The 20,832-nt window shown below is 44.0% G+C and overlaps 1 protein-coding gene across 1 annotated transcript in view; it reads right to left on the bottom strand.

Annotated features, from left to right (window-relative positions):
- LOC126413024 (synaptotagmin-11) overlaps positions 1-18,823 on the bottom strand; it is a gene marked incomplete at its 5' end in the record, with an annotated part of 183,747 nt that extends 164,924 nt beyond the window's left edge. Inside the window, one exon of the mRNA XM_050082917.1 lies at positions 18,665-18,823. Within this exon, the coding sequence (XP_049938874.1) occupies positions 18,665-18,823 (159 nt within the window). The remainder of the gene's footprint in view (positions 1-18,664) is intronic.
- Between the last annotated feature and the right edge of the window lie 2,009 nt (positions 18,824-20,832).

The following is a 20,832-nucleotide window of genomic DNA, read 5'->3' as shown; positions in this document are numbered from 1 at the left end:
TTAACAATCCGAACGAATTCAAAAGTAATAGCAGTGTACATGGCTACAGCACTAGGAGAAAGGATGATCTTCACTACTCAAGGTTAAATCTAACTTTGGCTCAGAAGGGGGTAAATTATGCTGCCACAAAAGTCTTTGGTCACTTACATAATAGCAGCAGAAGTCTGACAGATAGCCATATAGCATTTAAAAGGAAATTAAAAGAATTTCTTAATGGCAACTCCTTCTCCTCATTAGATGAATTTTTGGATATAGTAAGTGGGTAATTTCCCAACCCCACAAAAAAAATTAAAAATATTGAGTGTCATGTAATATTTTGTCTAATGCAATATCTTGTATATCTTGTATATCTTGTACTGACACGTTCCACATCATTACGAAGTGTCGTATTCATGATCTATGGAACAGGTACTAATCTAATCTATCGAAATTTTTTGTTCAGAATCACTAATACTATCACCAGTAGAGGTATTTAACTTTCCTCCTGACTCACCCCGAGCCGGCCGAGGTGGCCGTGCGGTTAAAGGCGCTGCAGTCTGGAACCGCAAGACCGCTACGGTCGCAGGTTCGAATCCTGCCTCGGGCATGGATGTTTGTGATGTCCTTAGGTTAGTTAGGTTTAACTAGTTCTAAGTTCTAGGGGACTAATGACCTCAGCAGTTGAGTCCCATAATGCTCAGAGCCATTTGAACCATTTGACTCACCCCGTACAGTGCAAAATCACATAGGGTACTAAGGTTTCGTCATAACAATACGTTGTGTGCAGTGGAAATTCAACTGGACTGGTAAAGAAGGCTACGATTCAAATACATTCCAGTCCGCAGGATTCAGTCAGTTATCAGCCTCCACATGGCAGTCGATGCTGTTTTGCAAAAAAAGCAGCAGATATTGGAATAGTATCAGTTGTTGTGGTCTTCAGTCTTAAGACTGGTTTGATGCAGCTCTCCATGCTACTCTATCCTGCGCGAGCTTCTTCATCTCCCAGTACCTACTGCAACCTACATCCTTCTGAATCTGCTTGGTGTATTCATCTCTTGGTCTCCCTCTACGATTTTTACCCTCCACGCTTCCTTCCAATACTAAATTGGTGATCCCTTCATGCCTCAGAACATGTCCTACCAACCGATCCCTTCCTCTAGTCAAGTTGTGCCACAAACTTCTCTTCTCGCTAATCCTATTCAGTGCCTCCTCATTAGTTATGTGATCTACCCATCTAATCTTCAGCATTCTTCTATAGCACCACATTTCGAAAGCTTCTATTCTCTTCTTGTCTAAACTATTTATCGTCCATGTTTCACTTCCGTACACGGCTACACTCCATACAAATACTTTCAGAAACGACTTCCTGACATTTAAATTTATACTCGATGTTAACAAATTTCTCTTCTTCAGAAACGCTTTCCTTGCCATTGACAGTCTACATTTTATATCCTCTCTACTTCGACCATCATCAGTTATTTTGCTCCCCAAATATCAAAACTCCTTTACTACTTTAAGTGTCTCATTTCCTAATCTAATACCCTCAGTATCACACGACTTAATCCGACTACATTCCATTATCCTCGTTTTGCTTTTGTTGATGTTCATCTTATATCCTCCCTTCAAGACACTATCCATTCCGTTCAACTGCTCTTCCAAGTCCTTTGCTGTCTCTGACAGTATTAAAATGTCATCGGCGAACCTCAAAGTTTTTATTTCTTCTCCCTGGATTTTAATTCCTACTCCGTATTTTTCTTTTGTTTCCTTCACTGCTTGCTCAATATACAGATTGAATAACATCAGGGAGAGGCTACAACCCTGTCTCACTCCCTTCCCAACCACTGCTTCCCTTTCATGACCCTCAACTCTTATAACTGCCACCTGGTTTCTGTACAAATTGTAAATAGCCTTTCGCTCCCTGTATTTTACCCCTGCCACCTTCAGAATTTGAAAGAGAGTATTCCAGTCAACATTGTCATAAGCTTTCTCCAAGTCTACAAATGCTAGAAACGTAGGTTTGCCTTTCCTTAATCTAGCTTCTAAGATAAGCCGTAGGGTCAGTATTGCCTCACGTGTTCCAATATTTCTACGGAATCCAAACTGATCTTCCCCAAGGTCGGCTTCTACTAGCTTTTCCATTCGTCTGTAAAGAATTCGCGTTAGTATTTTGCAGTCGTGACTTATTAAACTGATAGTTGGGTAATTTTCACATCTGTCAACACCTGCTTTCTTTGGGATTGGAATTATTATATTCTTCTTGAAGTCTGAGGGTATTTCGCCTGTCTCATACATCTTGCTCACCAGATGGTAGAGTTTTGTCAGGACTTGCTCTCCCAAGGCCGTCAGTAGTTCTAATGGAATGTTGTCTACTCCCGGGGCCTTGTTTCGACTCAGGTCTTTCAGTGCTCTGTCAAACTCTTCACGCAGTATCGTATCTCCCATTTCATCTTCATCTACATCCTCTTCCATTTCCATAATATTGTCCTGAAGTACATCGCCCTTGTATAGACCTTCTATATACTCCTTCCACCTTTCTGCTTTCCCTTCTTTGCTTAGAACTGGGTTTCCATCTGAGCTCTTGATATTCATACAAGTGGTTCTCTTTTCTCCAAAGGTCTCTTTAATTTTCCTGTAGGCAGTATCTGTCTTACCCCTAGTGAGATAAGCCTCTACATCCTTACATTTATCCTCTAGCCATCCCCGCTTAGCCATTTTGCACTTCCTGTCGATCTCATTTTTGAGACGTTTGTATTCCTTTTTGCCTGCTTCATTTACTGCATTTTTATATTTTCTCCTTTCATCAATTAAATTCAATATTTCTTCTGTTACCCAAGGATTTCTACTAGCCCTCGTCTTTTTACCTACTTGATCCTCTGCTGCCTTCACTACTTCATCCCTCAGAGCTACCCATTCTTCTTCTACTGTATTTCTTTCCCCCATTCCTGCCATTTGTTCCCTTACGCTCTCCTTGAAACTCTGTACAGCCTCTGGTTTGGTCAGTTTATCCAGGTCCCATCTCCTTAAATTCCCACCTTTTTGCACTTTCTTCAGTTTTAATCTACAGTTCATAACAAATAGATTGTGGTCAGAGTCCACATCTGCCCCTGGAAATGTCTTACAATTTAAAACCTGGTTCCTAAATCTCTGTCTTACCATTATATAATCTATCTGATACCTTCTATTATCTCCAGGCTTCTTCCATGTATACAACCTTCTTTCATGATTCTTAAACCAAGTGTTAGCTATGATTAAGTTATGCTCTGGGCAAAATTCTACCAGGCGGCTTCCTCTTTCATTTCTTAGCCCCAATCCATGTTCACCTACTACGTTTCCTTCTCTCCCTTTTCCTACTACCGAATTCCAGTCAGTACCAGTAGCGTTATCATAATAAGGGAAAATTCTTTGAGAAGTTCGTTGAAGACGATATCGAAGGATCCTCATTTATCCCGGAAACCAATTTGTTGTCCATACAGAGATGTCACTGTCGATCTCTGTGCGAAATAAAAACTGAACTGTCTTTTTTTAAATTTTTTTTTATTGAGAAACTTAAGTAGTGGAACTTCCTAAGGGGTTAGAATTGTGTGCCAGAGCTTAACTCAAACCCAGAACGTTGCCTCTCGCATGCAGTGAACCTACTGACAGACCTATCAAGGCACACTAACGATCTACGTTCACATCTCGTCAGTATCTCTTTCCTACTTCCCAAATTCATAGCAGCTGCCTGGCATACCGTGTGACACTATCGTTCCTGGAGGCCAGTGTTATGTAGCAGACCAAGAAACACTATAGTGAATTGATGCCAGGACTGATGCACGTCCCGATAAACAGGTTACACATAGGAGGTACATTTTGTAAATTAAAGTAAACTTTGTCACACTTAATTTCACTTGAATATTAATTTATAATCGTCGTTAAGCTTACGTAGCCTTGCTGCCGGTTTTCAAATCAACTTTATTTTAGAAAATCGGTTTGACACCAGTTCCAGAAACTGCACTTCCAAATCATTTATTTCTGAGGCAAAAGTTACATAATGTCAGTTACTGGATCGTGGTTCTATGAAAATATTAGTATCGAAAACTGTGAAGTGATGAAAACTTTTGTGAAGTGATTGTTTAAAAGTTTTAAATTTGTTCTTGATTTTAATAGTCACGATCACAAGCAATAAACATTAAGTGACGACTAGTTTCAGCTGATTACACAACCATCTTCAGGTACGAGAAGGAATTCTAACATCCCTAATAACGCAGACAAGACGTCAAGGACGTACCGACTACGAAAAAAAAACCGTTTATAGTGCCTGTTCTCTAATATAAGACTAAGACACAACGTCTGCATCACAGTAGACCTTCATGTAAGAGACGCAGCTCAGTGAAATAACGGCATTTACCACTGCGATAAACCATTAACTATTCAGGACGTAAGAAATAAACAGAAGACAACAAAACACAATACAATACATAACGCCATTAAACTCGCCAAAAACCCATCTTACAAGTTCACATTGACATACAGTATTTTGGGTACAAAATCGACTGAGCTGTTGAGGCACGACTCTGAAATTTTGCCTGCTACAATTTCTCTTAGGGCCCTGGGCAGAATTTATACCTCTTGGCCACAGAAACATTCAGTAATACGATGCAAACATGCTTACAGAATAACTGAATAACACAGAGACGATACTTTCGAGAAAATTGGCCATGTCTTTGGAAGTAACTTGTTTTCCGTTTCGACACCTTAGCTGGTAGCAGAAGATGAGAAGCTAATTTCGGTCGGAAATACCAGCAAGGTTGTTGCGTTTAATAACGCGAGTAATGTAACGGGGGAGCGGAAAATGAGGCTCCCGTTACCATTAAAATTAATTGGTTTCTAGGCCCGCCCTGATGGAGTGCCCGGCGCACGCCCTACTTTCCACGGTCCCGGAGTTTAAACATTTGCAGCGGAAACATAATGAACAGAAAATTCGCGTACGCTTTCCGTGATTAATATAGTTTTAAATATAAATGCGCAACAAAATTCCAAACATTCTCGAAATGCAGTCATATCTGTATACGACCGTCATCATAGTCTCTACCTAGCGATATGTTTTTAATTTATCTTACGATTTTCGTGTGCGGCTAGTTAAAAAGAAAAAAAAAACATTAAAGTTACGCTAAAATCAACTCTAGGTCGCCATGATTTATATGACTCCTGCACATGAAAAGTCGCATTCCCAAATGAAACTGGGAGCGAAAGTAACTAGAAGGAAAGTAGCTCATGTGTTCGTTATCAGAACGCCAAAGTTGGTCTAGTACAACTTTTGGATTAAGGAAGCTCTTTCAGCAATTTTTAACGCAATTGTTTTGTTCTTGAATGGTATCTGTAGAACTAGACAGACAGACCCTCATTTACATTGTCCACGACCAATGGATTTTTATACTTCCGGTGAAAGCCACCAGGAACCTATCACTTTGTGTGCGTCCTACTGTAAAGCATGTTTCATCCGCACCACGTTATCTGCGATAGGCTGCTTGTCCACTTCTTCAGGATTGAACTTACATATCTTAAAAGTAAAATTATAATTGATATAAGAATTCTTAAATTTTTATAATCACTTTACAAGGAACTTTTCTATTAAAAGAACAGTGCAGTAAAGTAAATCACATGTACGAAAATAAAAAGAAAACAGTTGCTTTTTACGCTATTTGAAAATAAGTTATTTGGTTTAAAAATGTATGAAATTATAGAAAAATGGCACTTAGATATCATACATTATCTAAAAGTCAGTGTCTTTTTCATGGATATTCTGTTCAGTGTGTGCTTTATAGCGTTGCGAATGGCACTACTACCGTCACTTCTATATTACATTTCTGCTACTAAGTTGTGTCAAACTACGGAGCTTTGTTCTTAAACGATGGGAAACCCAAAGAGTGAGTGTTAATATGGGGAAATTAAATTCAGTTTGAAAATTAATAGTATGTCTAAATTGTTTAATAGTGATAATCTGGTTTAGGTTTCACTCTAATTACGATTATGAATGTTTAAAAGGGATATTATCAGTACTACAGATCATTGCACTTATCCGGTACTATTGACGAAAGGCAGACCTACGTTTACAGCATTTGTAGACTTAGAGGAAGCTTTTCATGACGTTGACTGGATACTCTCTTCGAAATTATGAAGGTAGGGGTAAATTACAGGGAGCGAATGGCTATTTACAACTTGTACAGAAATCAGAAAGCAAGTTATAAGAGACATTTGGCGTGAAAGGGAAGCATGGTTGAGAACAGAGTGAGACATGATTGTAAGCCTACCTCTGACTTTATTCAAACTGTGCAATGAGCAACATTGCAAATGACATTGTAGTTCTATTAGAGACAGCTAAGGACCCTGAAGAGAAGTTGAATGGAATGGACTGTGTCTTGAATGGAAGATACAAGATAAACATCAAGAAGAGTAAAAGAAGGATAATGGAAAGTAGTCGAATTAAAATAGGTGACGCTGAGGAAATTAGATTAGGAAACAAAGTAGCACTTGTGTTTCGCTATTTGAAGCAAAATAACTGATGACGGTCGTAGTAGGCCGGCCGCTGTGGCGGAGCGGTTCTAGGCGCTTCAGTCCGGAACTGCGCTGCTGCTCGGGCATGGATGTGTGTGATGTCCTTAGGTTAGTTAGGTTTAAGTAGTTCTAAGTCTAGGGGACTGATGACCTCAGATGTTAACTACCATAGTGCTTAGAGTCATTTGAACCATTTTTTGGTCGAAGTAGAGAGGATATAAAATTCAGACAAGCAGTGGCAAAAAATGCGTTTCTGATCAAGAGAAATTTGTTAACATCGAATATAGACTGAAGTATTTTTTTGATGGCTTTGTCTAAAGTATAGTCATGACTGTAAGTGAAACTTGTACTATGAACAGTTTAGACAAGAAGAGAAGGAGGAGGTTCTGAATAGAATGGGGAGACAAGAAATCTGTGACACAACTTGACTAGAAGAAGTGATCGATTAATAGGATACTTTCTGAGACGTCACGGGATTACGAGCTTGCCTCGCGGAGTGGCCGCGGGGTTTGGGGCAGCATGTCTCGGATTGCGCGGCCGCTCCCGTCGGAGGTTCGAATCCTCCCTCGGGCATGGATGTGTGTGTTGTTCTTAGCATAAGTTAGTTTAAGTAATGTGTAAGTCTAGGGACCGATAACCTCAGCAGTTTGGTCTCTTAGGAATTCACACACACATTTGAACATTTGATTACGAGTTTAGTACTGGAGGGAAGTGTGGGGGGTAAAAATAGTAGAGAAATACCAAGAGATGAATACAGTTAGCAGATTCAGAAGGATGTAGGTTTCAGTAGTTATTCGAAGATGAAGAGGCTTTCATATGATAGAGTAGCTTGGAGGGCTGCATCAAACCAGTCTTGAGAATGAAGACCACAACAACAACATTGATGAAAATAAATGTTCCAAAAGAACGGGTGATTGTTATCAAGGCTGCCACAAATTAAACAAACGGTATCTTCCTCTTGAGTAGAATGAACTTACACTTCTCAGTAACTTCCGTATTATTGTACTAGGACTTGAATATGAGATCGTATTGCTATCTATATGATTTCTCATTATAAATGAAGCCGATTAGTCTTGTCCAGAAATTGAGGCAACACGTGCATGGTCCTTAACATATGTCAATTCCGCAGACGCGACGTCATAAAATTCTATAGTACGTTTAGTTTCAGGCTGTTTACGCAAAAGATGGTATAAACGAAAAATGTTAAGCACACCAGCACAGAAATCTGATTTGGAAGGAAGGAAATTATATTATACTTTAGTACGGTGGTGAGGAAAATTTACGGGCGAAACTAACTTTCGCATGATGTATGACTACCAAGTAACGTTGCTCGACGTAAGTTGGACCACACGTAGAAAGAATTGCTGCGGTATAGTACAGAACATAGCTGAAATAAATATGCTATAAGACGAATAGAAATGACACATTTATTCAGGAAAAGTAATTAGACTGAACTCACAGCTACCCGCCTCTGAGGCCGAAATCAGTAACTCATGCCTATGCTGAGGCGCTTGACTAGGAAGTAATCCCGCTCGATTTCTGGTGGTGGATGAAATTTTCACTGTTGATATTTGGCCGGCAGAGATGGCGTTCACCAGATTTTGTGCCAACGTTCTGGATTAAATTCCAAACCTTTCCGTAGTGTTTCTTGAAGTGAGGATATGTGGCACTATTGATGATCATTTGTTCGTCGGATGGGGACAAAAGCTCGGCGGTCCCCTTAGTGCTTTCCGACAGGAGTAGGCAACGGACCCTCTCCCTTCTCTCATCATCTCCAACACGATCATGACAACCATTACAGTCACCTATAGTTAACAGCTACACTTAATCAAACAGCTCTCAGTCTTCGTGAAAGGAAACGTGCCTGAAGGAGCAATCGACAAAAAAAAACCTTCCCAATTGGGTAGCTCAACCTGCCACTTGGGGTCTCCCAGTCTCTCATGTCATACGACTTTAACCTAAGTCGGCTATTCATGATGGTTCAATAGACATTACAAGAGACGGGACATGGCTGTTAACACGATGTGTAATCACTACAGACGGCAATGCATGCTCTGCAAAATGCTCCCATGCTGGCTGGCCACAAAGTTTGGTTAGACCTCTTAATTCTGCGATAGGTGGCAGCTATGAGTACAAAATTTCGCAGCCACTAACAAATTTAATCCTGCTATATAGTACACGCACAGTAAGTAAAGTTTTATTGATCGCTATCCTTCCTGGGGTTGCTATTTTGATGGGCAACAGTGTACTTTGGTTGGTTGATTTGGGGGAGGGGACCAAACGGGGAGGGTATCGGTCCCATCGGATAAGGGAAGGAGGAAGTCGGCCGTGCCCTTTCAAAGGAACCGTTCCGGAATTTGCCTGAAGTGATTTAGGAAAAGCACGGAAAACCTAAATCAGTATGGCCGTACGCGAGTTTGAACCGTCGTCCTCCCGAATGCGGGTACAGTGTGCTAGTCACTGCGCCATCTCCCTCGGTCAGTGTACTTTCATAACTATGTAGGCTTCAGCGGCCGGTGTGGCGATGATTAAAATTCTTTTGGGTGTTGTACCGTGTCATAGTGGAAAATACTTTATCATAAACTGAAACGTCCCGTTAGAAAAGTTAATGAATTACAGTGCTGATAAACCTCTTAAGTTATTTTATTTTCAAACAGCTGAGCAAAACTGAACGTACTCAGACGTTTCTCTCTTTACTTATTGTGATCATCACTAAACTGACACACAATATTTTTAGCGCAACGCAATCTGACTTTCAATAATCCCTAGAAAAGAATGGCCCTGACTAACAATAACCTATACCTTTCATGAATCACTTACCTCACAAAAATCTTCATTACTCGAACTACTGCAATACAGCAAGCGCCATTACTGCTTCAGTAGGCACTAACTACTGATAGGCATAGTTAGCAAATGAAAGATTTTGATAGAGAACAGACAATGTATTTACCTTAATAATGTTCAAAAGTCATCATATATATATCAGTTCACGACATCCAGTCTTACAAATTTACTGTCTCTTGATGGACACACGTTCAGATCATCCGCTCTCAAAACTCCGCCATCTCTCTCCCCACATCCACCACTGCTGGCGGCTCACCTCCAACTGCGCAACGCTACGCGCTGTTAACAGCCAACTGCCCAACACTACAATAGCGAATATTTCAACAATGACAACCAGCCACAGACTGCACACATCACAGTCAGTGATTTTCATACAGAGCGCTACGTGGTGTTACCAACATAAAAACCTAAACAGCCTACTTACAAAACTTAAAACCGAAGTTTCGACCGTATTAGAAAAGACAGTGGTTCTGGTGGAGGAAAGGTGGCTGTATTTATTGCAGGCGATCGGTTTCAATACGTCATATGTTTGAAATTTTATTGGCCCTATAATATAATAGACTAGTCATGCCGGAAGATGGATGGATGGTTGGTTGGTTTGAGGGATAAAGGGACCAAACTACAGGGTCGTCAGTCCCAAGATGGATGGTAGGAAAAACACTATTGATGGGCTAATCGGTTTGTCAGTGATTGGCGAGCCGGCCGCTGTGGCCGAGTGGTTCTAGGCGCTTCAGTCCGGAACTGCACTGCTGCTACGGTCGCAGGTTCAAATGCTCCGGCATGGATGTGTGTGATGTCCTTAGGTTAGTTAGGTTTCAGTAGTTCTAAGTCTAGGGACTGGTATCAAATAAGTCCCAAAATGTTTAGAGCCATTTGAACCATTTTTTGAGTGATTGGCGACAGTCTGCAAATTAGCGCTTGGCTTCTGGTGGGCATGTTTTCTTCCTGGCGTGCGCGGAACTGCACTGACATTTCCCTGCAGCTGTTTGTCCTCTCTATTAATGTTGTCAGGCTACCTAACAGTTTTAGTCGCCACACGGGCTTGCTGGAACAAGATCGGCTGTCCACAGTCCCGGAAGGGGCCTCCTGGCCAACGATGTCATACGCTCATTTTTCCCCCCTGTCCCTGGCATGCAGGCAGCTCCGTACTCGCAAGGCAGTTCATATACTTCTGCAGTATTTAGTTTGTGGATCCCCTGGCTGCTGCGGAAAATCGGTTTGTAACATCGTTGCTAGAGGACGTTGCCTAGCCGTTTACTGAGGCCGTTCACATATGGTAAATGCAGTAGCGAAAGCTTCTCTTCCTTCCCCATTTCTTTCGTTTCATTTCGGTTGGCCTTGGTCGCCTTTCTTTAAATGTTATTGTCATAACAACTGCTGGAGTGAAACGTGTGGTGTAGCTCCCTCAGTTCTTCTTTGATGTTGTTAGTGTCTCTTATCTGGTAGGCACGGACGACTGAAATTACCAAGCAGCCCGACAGCATCAACAGAGAGGACGACTACAAACTTCCAGCGTCCTGTCTGCCGGCTACCCCAGGTCCAACAGGCCACGAGTGGTCGCGGGGCAGAAGCCTCAACGGGACAACCTAAACAAACAGCTACAGGGAAACTGTCAATGCATTTCCGCGCACACCAGGAAGAAAACGTGCCCACCAGAAGCCGTGGCCGGCCGCGGTGGTCTCGCGGTTAAGGCGCTCAGTCCGGAACCGCGCGACTGCTACGGTCGCAGGTTCGAATCCTGCCTCGGGCATGGATGTGTGTGATGTCCTTAGGTTAGTTAGGTTTAAGTAGTTCTAGGTTCTAGGGGACTGATGACCACAGATGTTAAGTCCCATAGTGCTCAGAGCCATTTGAACCATCTTTTGAAGCCGTGTGGTGATCTGCAGAATGTCGCCAATCACTGACAAGTCGGCTAGCGCTCAAATAGCTTTCTTCCTATCCTTCTCAATCCATCATGACTAACCTGTTATGTTCTAGGACCAATAAAAATTCAAAAATATGACGTATTGGCACCAATCATCTGATATCAGCCATCTTTCCTCCACTAAAACGACTTGCCCTGAGGGAGGCCATTGCGATAGGTTCAAAAGGGCTCTGAGCACTATGGGGCTTAACATCTGAGGTCATCAGTCCCCTAGAACTTAGAACTACTTAAGCCTAACTAACCTAAGGACATCACACACATCCATGCCCGAGGGAGGATTCGAACCTGCGACCGTAACGGTTTCGCGGTTCCAGACTGAAACGCCTAGAACCGCTCGGCCCATTGAGATAGGGTCGAAACGTTAGTTTTAAGTTTATAATCAAAGAATTTTATGCTCTGACGCCGTACGATACCCAGAAGAATTTTAATCATCAGTGTACTTCCAATCTGGAGGCATTACCTCTCGGAACAATCTAAACGACGTTGACATTGGAGGGTGTCCGAACAATAAAATCAGTGCTAGACTTATCTCTACCCCTATTCTATGGCCACCGCCAATAGTTTTATTATTTGGCAGAAGGCGAACAGTCCGCAGTGTTTTGCTGCGTGCTGAGAATGTTAACTGACAGTGCGCTGATGCACAGCTCGGGGACGGCCGCCGCCGGCAGCCATTACCTCGGCGCGGCGTTCCAGCCCGTTTGTTCATTCTCTCCGCGCACGCCGGCTCTGGGTCGGACGTCAGCGATGAATGGACGCCTGTGCGAAGCCTCGCGATTGAATGAGTGTGCTGTGAGGGCACATAATAGCCGCTCGCGCCAGCGAAAGATCACAAAAGTCGGCAGCAGTCGGTTTCCAGTAGTGCTGCTAAATGTCAGGGACCAATCGGAATGGATGTTCCGCTCTCCTATAGAGACAGTGTAAAAACCCATCTGGTGCAAGAGGTGCGTTACGCAGTAATAAATAGAAACATGAAAGATTTGAGGGGGAAAAAAGTGGAATACTACTGCCGAAGGTTAGAAATATAGGAAATACTGTGAAATTTAACTGTTTCCTGTTTAATGTTTGAAAAACACGCGAGGCAGTATTGACCCCATTTTATCCCAGTCCACAGACGCAGCACTCGGTTCAGTAATCTACAGGGTTGCCTGCGTAACAGACGTATGCGCGAGAGGACTCCATAAGTTCGATCGCGTGTACAGAAGGAACCGCCTTAGAATGTATTATTTTGCCGCACCGGTTATAGGGGGAATTAGACCATTGTTAAGTACCCTTCAATCGCTGACCATTTAGGGAGCTGCACGACCCGACGGCAACAGAGCGATGTGGAGAGTCAAATGGGGAGATAATTTGTCTACTTCCCGGGCTGACGCCTTGCCGGTTAGTACGGCAAGTGCCACCACCCGTCTTCGAAGGATGCCGATCGCCCACCAAATTCAACGCTCTGCGAATGGACTTAGAACATCTTGGAAGTGTATCTTAACCTGATTTGTGCCTCGATACAAACTGATAACTTAGTCAAATGTTGTCTGTAACATTAGTGTTCAGAAGAAAGCTAATAATAAATCCGTAAAACTGATTTGTACTTCCGTTTAAACTCGCTAATATCCAAAATTACTAGATCAGTTTTCACGTGATTTTCGCAGGTAACTTCAGCATAGCTTCAGACTCCGTAAAGGCTATATTTCATTAATATCTGAACACTAAAAAAGGTTTCGCGGTGTAAAGTTTTAGCTAAAACCGTCACATTTGTCGGTTTCCCTGTTTTAAGTAGCTAATTTCCAAAACTACTAGAAGAATTTTCATGGGATTTTCACAAGTGACTTGAGATTAGCATGATACACCGTATAGGGTTTACTAAATCAAAAACGGATCGCGAGAAAAAGATAAGTTTTATCTAAAAGTGTCGCATCTTTCTGTTTTTTGAATAAGCTAATCTATTTCATGGTGTTTTCACAGGTAACCTGACACAGAGCGGGATACCGTATAGGCTTCATTTCATAAAAATCGTATCACGAAAGGTGAGACATCATAACTGAATATTTTATCCACAGTAATATTATAAATGGGAAAATAACTCTATCTCTTACGTTTTCCCTTGGCTGAACCGATTTCGATGAAATTTGGTTTGGAGATACGTTGTTTGGAGGCATTTGTTGTTTGGAGCCGGCCGAGCGGTTCTAGGCGCTCCAGTCTGGAACCGCGCGACCGCTGCGGTCGCAGGTTTGAATCCTGCCTCGAGCATGGATGTGTGTGATGTCCTTAGGTTAGTTAGGTTTAAGTAGTACTAAGTTCTAGGGGACTGATGACTTCAGATGTTAAGTCTCATAGTGCTCAGAGCCACTTTTTGGTCTGCAAAATAACTAGTGGTGGCTGAAGCAAAGGGGATATAAAATGCAGACTGGCAACAGCAGGAAAATCGTTTACTAAAAAAGAGAAATTTGTTAACATCGTACAGGAGAGAGTGCTGTGCCTACGCGATAATATGCCTAGAAACTTGCACTTGGCGGCCGAACTTCCCGCTTGGGAACTCCCGGCCACTGACGCCGTATGATTATTTCCAATCTTTTTTTTTTTTTTTTTTTTTTTTTTTTGCACGTCCACGCCACAAATGTGGTTATTCAAGCTTCAGAAAGCTCACCACATTATGTGAGTGGACTGTATATTTGCTTATACACTGATGAGCCAAACATTATGACTACTTTCTTAATAGCTTGTATGTCCGTCTTTGGAATGAAATACAACACTGATTCTGCATATCAGGGATATGAAACTTTGTTGGTAGGCTTGTGGAGGTAGGTGGCATTAAATGTCTACCTACAGGTCATGTAATGGCGTAAATAACCGGCCGCTGATTTGCGTACTCGGTGATGGCGCCCGACAGCGATCCAGGTGGATTCCATAGGATATGCATCAGATGAATTTCGTCGCCGAGATATCAAAGTGAGTTCAAACTACTGTAGCACGGTTATGGCTCCGAGTCACGGACAATTATATTGGTGAAAGATGGCATCGCCGTCGGGGAAGACATCAAGCATGATGCAGGTAGTTTGAAACTGTCAGCGTGTCTTCGATTACTACCACAGGTCCCACGCAAGCGCAGGAGAACGTCTCCCATAGCATAACACTGATCCCACCAGCCTGCGCTGCGCGTTTCGAGCCGCCTTTCATCTCGATGACGGCGTTTGTGGAGACGACCATCGACCTAGTTTAGCAAAAATATGATTCACGAAGAGCCGACACGTTCCCATTGATCGACGGTCGAGTCCCGATGGTCCTGCGCCCAGTATAATCGTAACTGACGATGTCATAGGGTCAACATGTGAACACGTAGGGTGGTCTGCTGCAGAGCTCCCTGTTCAAAAACATATTTTGAATGGGGTGCCCTGAAATACTTGTGTGTTCACCAGCATTGTGCTATTTCAGCAGAGATGCCACAGATCACTTTACAGACCAGACAGGCCTCCGAACACCACGTGCTGTGAAAGTCGTGGACGTCCAACCATTTAGCGCCTAGTGGCAGTTTCACTTTCCTTTTATCTCTTTCTCTAGATGCCCACGAATGTAGTACGTGCACATTTGACCAGCTTCGCCGTTTTCGAGATAATCATTCACAGGCTCTGCGTAATAATAATCTGCCCTTTGTCAAAGTCACTTATTTCAATGGATTTCCCCATTTGCAGACCTTATCTTTGCTAGAGTTATCCCCCGTAAGTGTCTGCTCCGCTTAAGGAGTTTTGTTACCGCGTCACGTGCCCGCAACGCCAACATGCGGCATGCAGCCTCGCGATGGGCAGTAGTCATTATGTCTTGCCTTGTTGCTGTTGTGGTCTTCAGTCCAGAGACTGCTTTGATTCAACTCTCCATGCTACTCTATCCTGTGCAAGCTTCTTCATCTCCCAGTACCTACTGCAACCTACGTCCTTCTGAATCTGTTTAGTGTATTCATCTCTTGGCCCCCCCTCTACGATTTTTACCCTCCACGCTGCCCTCCAGTACTAAATTGGTGATCCTTTGATGCCTCAGAATATGCCCTACCAACCGATCCCTTCCTCTAGTCAAGTTGTGCCACAAATTTCTCTTCTCTCCAATTCTATTCAATACCTCCTCATTAGTTATGTGATCTACCAATCTAATCTTCAGCATTCTTCTGTAGCACGACACTTCGAAAGCTTCTGTTCCCTTCTTGTCTAAACTATTTATCATCTACGTTTCACTTCCATACAAGGCTACACTCCATACAAATATTTTCAGAAACCACTTCCTGACACATCTAAACTCGATGTTAACAAATTTCTCTTCTTTTACCCAAGAGGACGGCATCATCATTTAACCATACAGTAAAGCTGCATGCCCTCGGGAAAAATTACGGCTGTAGTTTCCCCTTGCTTTCAGCCGTTCGCAGTACCAGCACAGCAAGACCGTTTTGGTTAGTGTTAGAAGGCCAGATCAGTCAATCATCCAGACTGTTGCCCCTGCAACTGCTGAAAAGGCTGCTGCCCTTCTTCAGGAACCACACGTTTGTCTGCCTCTCAACAGAAACCGGATGATCAAAAAGTCAGTTTGAATTTGAAAACTTAATAAACCACGGAATAATGTAAATAGAGAGGTAAAAATTGACACACTTGCTTGGAATGACATGGGTTTTTATTAGAACCAAGTTCACAAAATGTCCGACAGATGGCGCTGGACAGCAAAAGTCAGTAACTGCGCTTGACAAACATGTATAAAAGGAGCTGTAATGAGAGAGAGAGAGAATCAGATGCGCCAGCAGTCGCATCATGTTGACGTTACCTGAAAAGGCGCTTTTAGTAAAGCTGTATGATCAGGATGGGGAGTGTGCTAGTTCAGCGTTACGGTGCTATCGCCATAGGAAGGGGATTCTAACGGGTAAAGGTACGTTGACAAATGCAACTGTGGCGAGAATTATTTCGAAGTTCGAAGCCACGGGTTGTTTAGACGATAGACCCCGTAGTGGCCTACCGAGCGCAAGGCGTAATGCTGCTGAGACAGTTCAGGAAGAAATGGAGACTGTAGTGGGTTCGTCTACGCACGGGGAGGTCAGCACTCGTGCAGTCGCACGTCGCACCGGCATTCCATACACTACTGTTTGGTTGGCACTGAGGCGTACCCTCCGATGCTATCCGTACGAAATCCATCGGCATCATGAACTGTTACCTGGCGATTTAGTGAAGCAGAGGGAATTTGCGGTGTGGGCGTTTCAAAAGATGGCGGAAGATGACGATTGGTAGAGTAACGTGTTGTGGACCGACGAAGCTCATTTCACGCTTCAAGGGTCTGTCAACGCCCACAATTGCAGAATTTGGGCTACCGAAAATCGTAGAACTGTCGTGAAAGCTCCATTACACGACGAGAAAGTCACAGTATGGGTTGGATTTACCACATCTACCATTATCGGGCCTATTTTCTTCGAGGAAATGCGTGATTCTGGTTTTGTAACTGCTACCGTGACGGGTGAGAGGTACACCGATATGTTACAGAATCGCATCATCCCCAGCCTGGCTGATAAACGCCTGCTGGAACGTACGTTGTTTATATTGCTAGACGTGTGAAAGTTCTCTTGCGCGCGTCGTTTGGCGATGATCGTGTGCTGAGCCGCAACTTTCGTCATGCTTGGCCTCTCAGGTTCCCAGATGTCAGTCAGTGCGATTGTTGGCTTTGGAGTTACCTGAAGTCGCAAGTGTATCGTGATCGACCGACATCTCTAGGGATGCTGACAGACAACATCTGACAGCAACGCCTCACCATAACTCCGGACATGCTTTACAGTGCTGTTCACAACATTATTCCTCTACTACAGCTATTGTTGAGGAATGATGGTGGACATATTGGGCATTTCATGTAAAGAACATCATCTTTGCTTTGTCTTACTTTGTTATGCTAATTGTTGCTATTCTGATCAGATGAAGCGCCATCAGTCGTACATTTTTTGAACTTTTGTATTTTTTTGGTTCTAATAAAACCCCATCTCAATCCAAGCATGTGTGTCAATTTGTACCTCTCTGTCTACATTATTCCATGATTTATTCAGTTTTCAAGTTTATACTGACTTTTTGATCACCCAGTACATACCCCTCGGTTGTGGTTGCACCTACAGTACAGCTATCTGTATCGCTGAGGCACGCAAGCCTCCCCATCAACGGCAAGGTTCACAGTTCATGTACTATTCCACAACCTGCTGTTGTACCGTCTATGGCCGTCCTATCGCCCTCACCCCCACGCTTAAGTACTTTGGCGTCACCCTCGAACGTCGCCTCTCCTGGACCCCACCTCCGGACAATCCAAGCCAAGGTATGCTCCCGACTCCGTCTCCTCAAGCTCCTTTCTGGCCGTACATCGGGTCTGGACCCCTCCACCATCCTCCACACCTATAAATCCCTTAACCACCATATACTCTGCAACGCACACCCTGCCTGAATTTCCGCTCCTCCTACCTTTTACAAATCCCTTCAGATCCTTGAACGCCATGCTCTTCGCCTCGCTTATCGCATCCATCTCCCCTCCCCCAGGCGGATCCTGTACGACCTTATTCCGTTCCCCCACCTCCTCCTTTTCCTCGAACAGATACGGATCCTCTACACCTCCCGTAAACTCGATCCCCCTCACCCGCTCGTCTCTCACATCGTCTCCCGCCCCCGTCCACTGCCGCGCCTGTATTTCCACGACCCACCTGCTCTCCATCTCTCAACTCCTCCCTGATGATGCCCTCCTCCCCTCCATCTACCCCTCCTACCAACTTTGATGCTCCCGTCCCATTTCCTGTGTTTGTTCCTATGGCACCTCTCTCCCTTCCCTCCCCCTTCCCTCCCTCCTCCCATTTCTCACCCCTCCTCCCCCGGGCTTCCCCTACCCCTGTACCTTCACTCCTCCCCCCATCTCCTCTGGCATTGACATCTTTGCTCTCCCCTCTCGCTCCCCCACCACCTTGTTCCCCTCTTGGCAGGTCCCCGGACTCGCACACGTTGAGTGGACATTCGCGCGCCGGAGATCATCGCCACCAGATTCTCGTGTGTGTGCCATCGTGTTTGTGATTTAGTGTTTTTCGCCGCCACGCTCCTTCGTTCACTTGTACCGTCTAAGTCATCAGTGTTTGTGCGCAGTGCCGACAGTTTTTCGTGTTTTATCGTCGAGTGTGAACGGCTTCGTGTTTTTAATTTTTGTATCTACTGTTTTTTAACCACCAATCTGTTACTTTTCTGTCTTCCTTGTCTCTTTTGTTGTAATGCTTGTGGCTGAAGAGCGGAGTAGATTTATCCGCTGCCAGCCCACCTTTGTATGAGGTGAAAAATAACAATAAAGGAAAAAAAACTGCTGCTGTACACCAGACAGCACGCCACTGTCGTTGTGAGTGGTGTGTGTACTGACCCCTGGCGGAGTCTTGGCCGGGTTGCCGGTGGGCGAGGGGCTCTTGCGCAGGTAGTGCGGGGCTGGAGCGCCGCCGGCCGGGGAGCGGACGGCGGTGGGCCTGCGCGGCGGCTGGTGCAGCGACAGCGCGCCCAGGCCGGCGCCGCCCCCGCCCCCGCCGCCCCCGCGCAGCGCCTTCTTGGCCGCCGCGGAGCCGCCGCCGTGCCGCCGGTAGCACAGGCAGGCCACCGCGGCCACCGCCACCAGGAAGAGCGCGCCGCCCAGGCATATGCCCACCAGCGCCGGCGTCGTCACTGCAACACACGGGGCACACACCCCTGTTCATCTGGGATCGTCAATACAGCCCCACAACATTTCAAAAAATAATTACTTGGAAACTACACTGACGAAAAAGAGTCGCGACACCAAAACAGAATTAACGAAGGAGTAATGAAATTTCTGAAATGCATTTCTCTAGGTAACATCTGTAAGTGGTTAGCATTTCCAGATTACAGGTCAATGTAGGCGCAAGGTGTGAAATTCCGGCACTTAAATAAAGGGTGTAACCACCAAAATGTTGAAAGCTAGCCGGATGTAAGTTTGTGGGATGGATTTCCTTACCTGTGGCGTTTGGTAGGTCGGTGCGTGGACGGTTAATGCTGTTTGTGGATGACGTTGAATTTGTCGTCCGATCATGTCTCACATGTGCTCGATTGGAGAAAGGCAACATATCGACATTTTATAGAGCATGTTGGGTTACAACAGCGGTATGTGAGCGAGTGGCCGGCCGCGGTGGCCGTGCGGTTCTAGGCGCTCCAGTCCGGAGCCGCGCTGCTGCTACGGTTGCAGGTTCGAATCCTGCCTCGGGCATGGGTGTGTGTGATGTCCTTAGGTTAGTTAGGTTTAATTAGTTCTGAGTTCTAGGGGACTGATGACCAAAGCAGTTGAGTCCCATAGTGCTCAGAGCCATTTGAACCATTTTTTTGAGCGAGCGTTATCCTCTTGGAAAACACCTTCTGGTATGCTGTTCATGACTGGCAGCACAACAGGTTGAATCCGCAGAACAACGTAGAGTTATGCAGTCAGGGAGCGTCTCTAGACCAAGTGTTCTCTTCCCGATTTCCAGACGAAGTCTCCTCCACTATGTTCCAAGCCGAAGTGTTCTCGCTACCAAAACAGAGTTCTTTCTCCTTTCTACAGGTCTGTAAAATTGCCACGAGACAATCAAAAAGGCTCTACAACCTGCTGGCCAATTATATTTTTGCTAACAATAGAATTATCTGACGTCCTAGCAGAAATTTTGCAGTACTAACTAATCGTAATATACCATGCACGCAGTTCTTAAACAATTCTGAGTTACTCTCCCATCACACAGAAAAGTTACTGTCTAAGCCAATACATTTGTCTCAAGCTTCAATTTCTAGGAAAATTATGTCCTGTCTGGAACTGGAACTGAAATGAACAAACTTTTTTATCATTTAAATTATTTTTTGGCCACACGGAAAAGAAATAAATCTTAAAATCAAGAACCTTTACTTCCAGGTTTGTCAACAGAATCCACGCAACTACACTCCAGATATGGCAACCTGAGAACCTCAAGACAATCTGTGGAGCTACACCTAAGATTTTACGACTTGAAGATCCTCAAGAGAATCCATGGTCCTACACCTCTAGATAAGGCAGCCTAAAAACCTTAAGGGCATCTGTGGACCTTGTAAGTTGTCGATAGTTGTTACGAGAGACTGTTTTTGAGTAACTTGATAGTATGTTTAATTGACTGTTGTAATATGGCTCTCTACACCTGACATAAACAAATCATTACCTACCAAAGCGATGGTAAACGGATTCATTTGACTACGAAATTAGATTAGGATGTCAGTTGACTCAATTGATTAGACGTAAATTCAAAAGAAATGATAAATATCATTGAAAATAATAAGCCAGTACCTTTGAAAACCTGGAACAGTAATCGGGAATGTGATTCAAATGAAAGTGTATCTGGATAAACGATTTACATTCACTGAAGTCGTATGGCGATTGCCAAATGTTAGTGCACAGAGATACAAAATACTACAGAAGGATATGCATGGGCATCTATAGCTGGAGTTGAAAGTATTTTGAACCTCTAACTGAAAACAAGTCTTCAGAATAAAGACTGAAATTACTGACGTTGTTGAAAATTATTTGAT

Source organism: Schistocerca serialis, chromosome 7 (genome assembly GCF_023864345.2).
Source record: "Schistocerca serialis cubense isolate TAMUIC-IGC-003099 chromosome 7, iqSchSeri2.2, whole genome shotgun sequence".
NCBI classification, from domain to species: domain Eukaryota; kingdom Metazoa; phylum Arthropoda; class Insecta; order Orthoptera; family Acrididae; genus Schistocerca; species Schistocerca serialis.
Note: the sequence above shows the minus strand (reverse complement) of the source record. Positions and strands in the feature narration are given on the sequence as shown.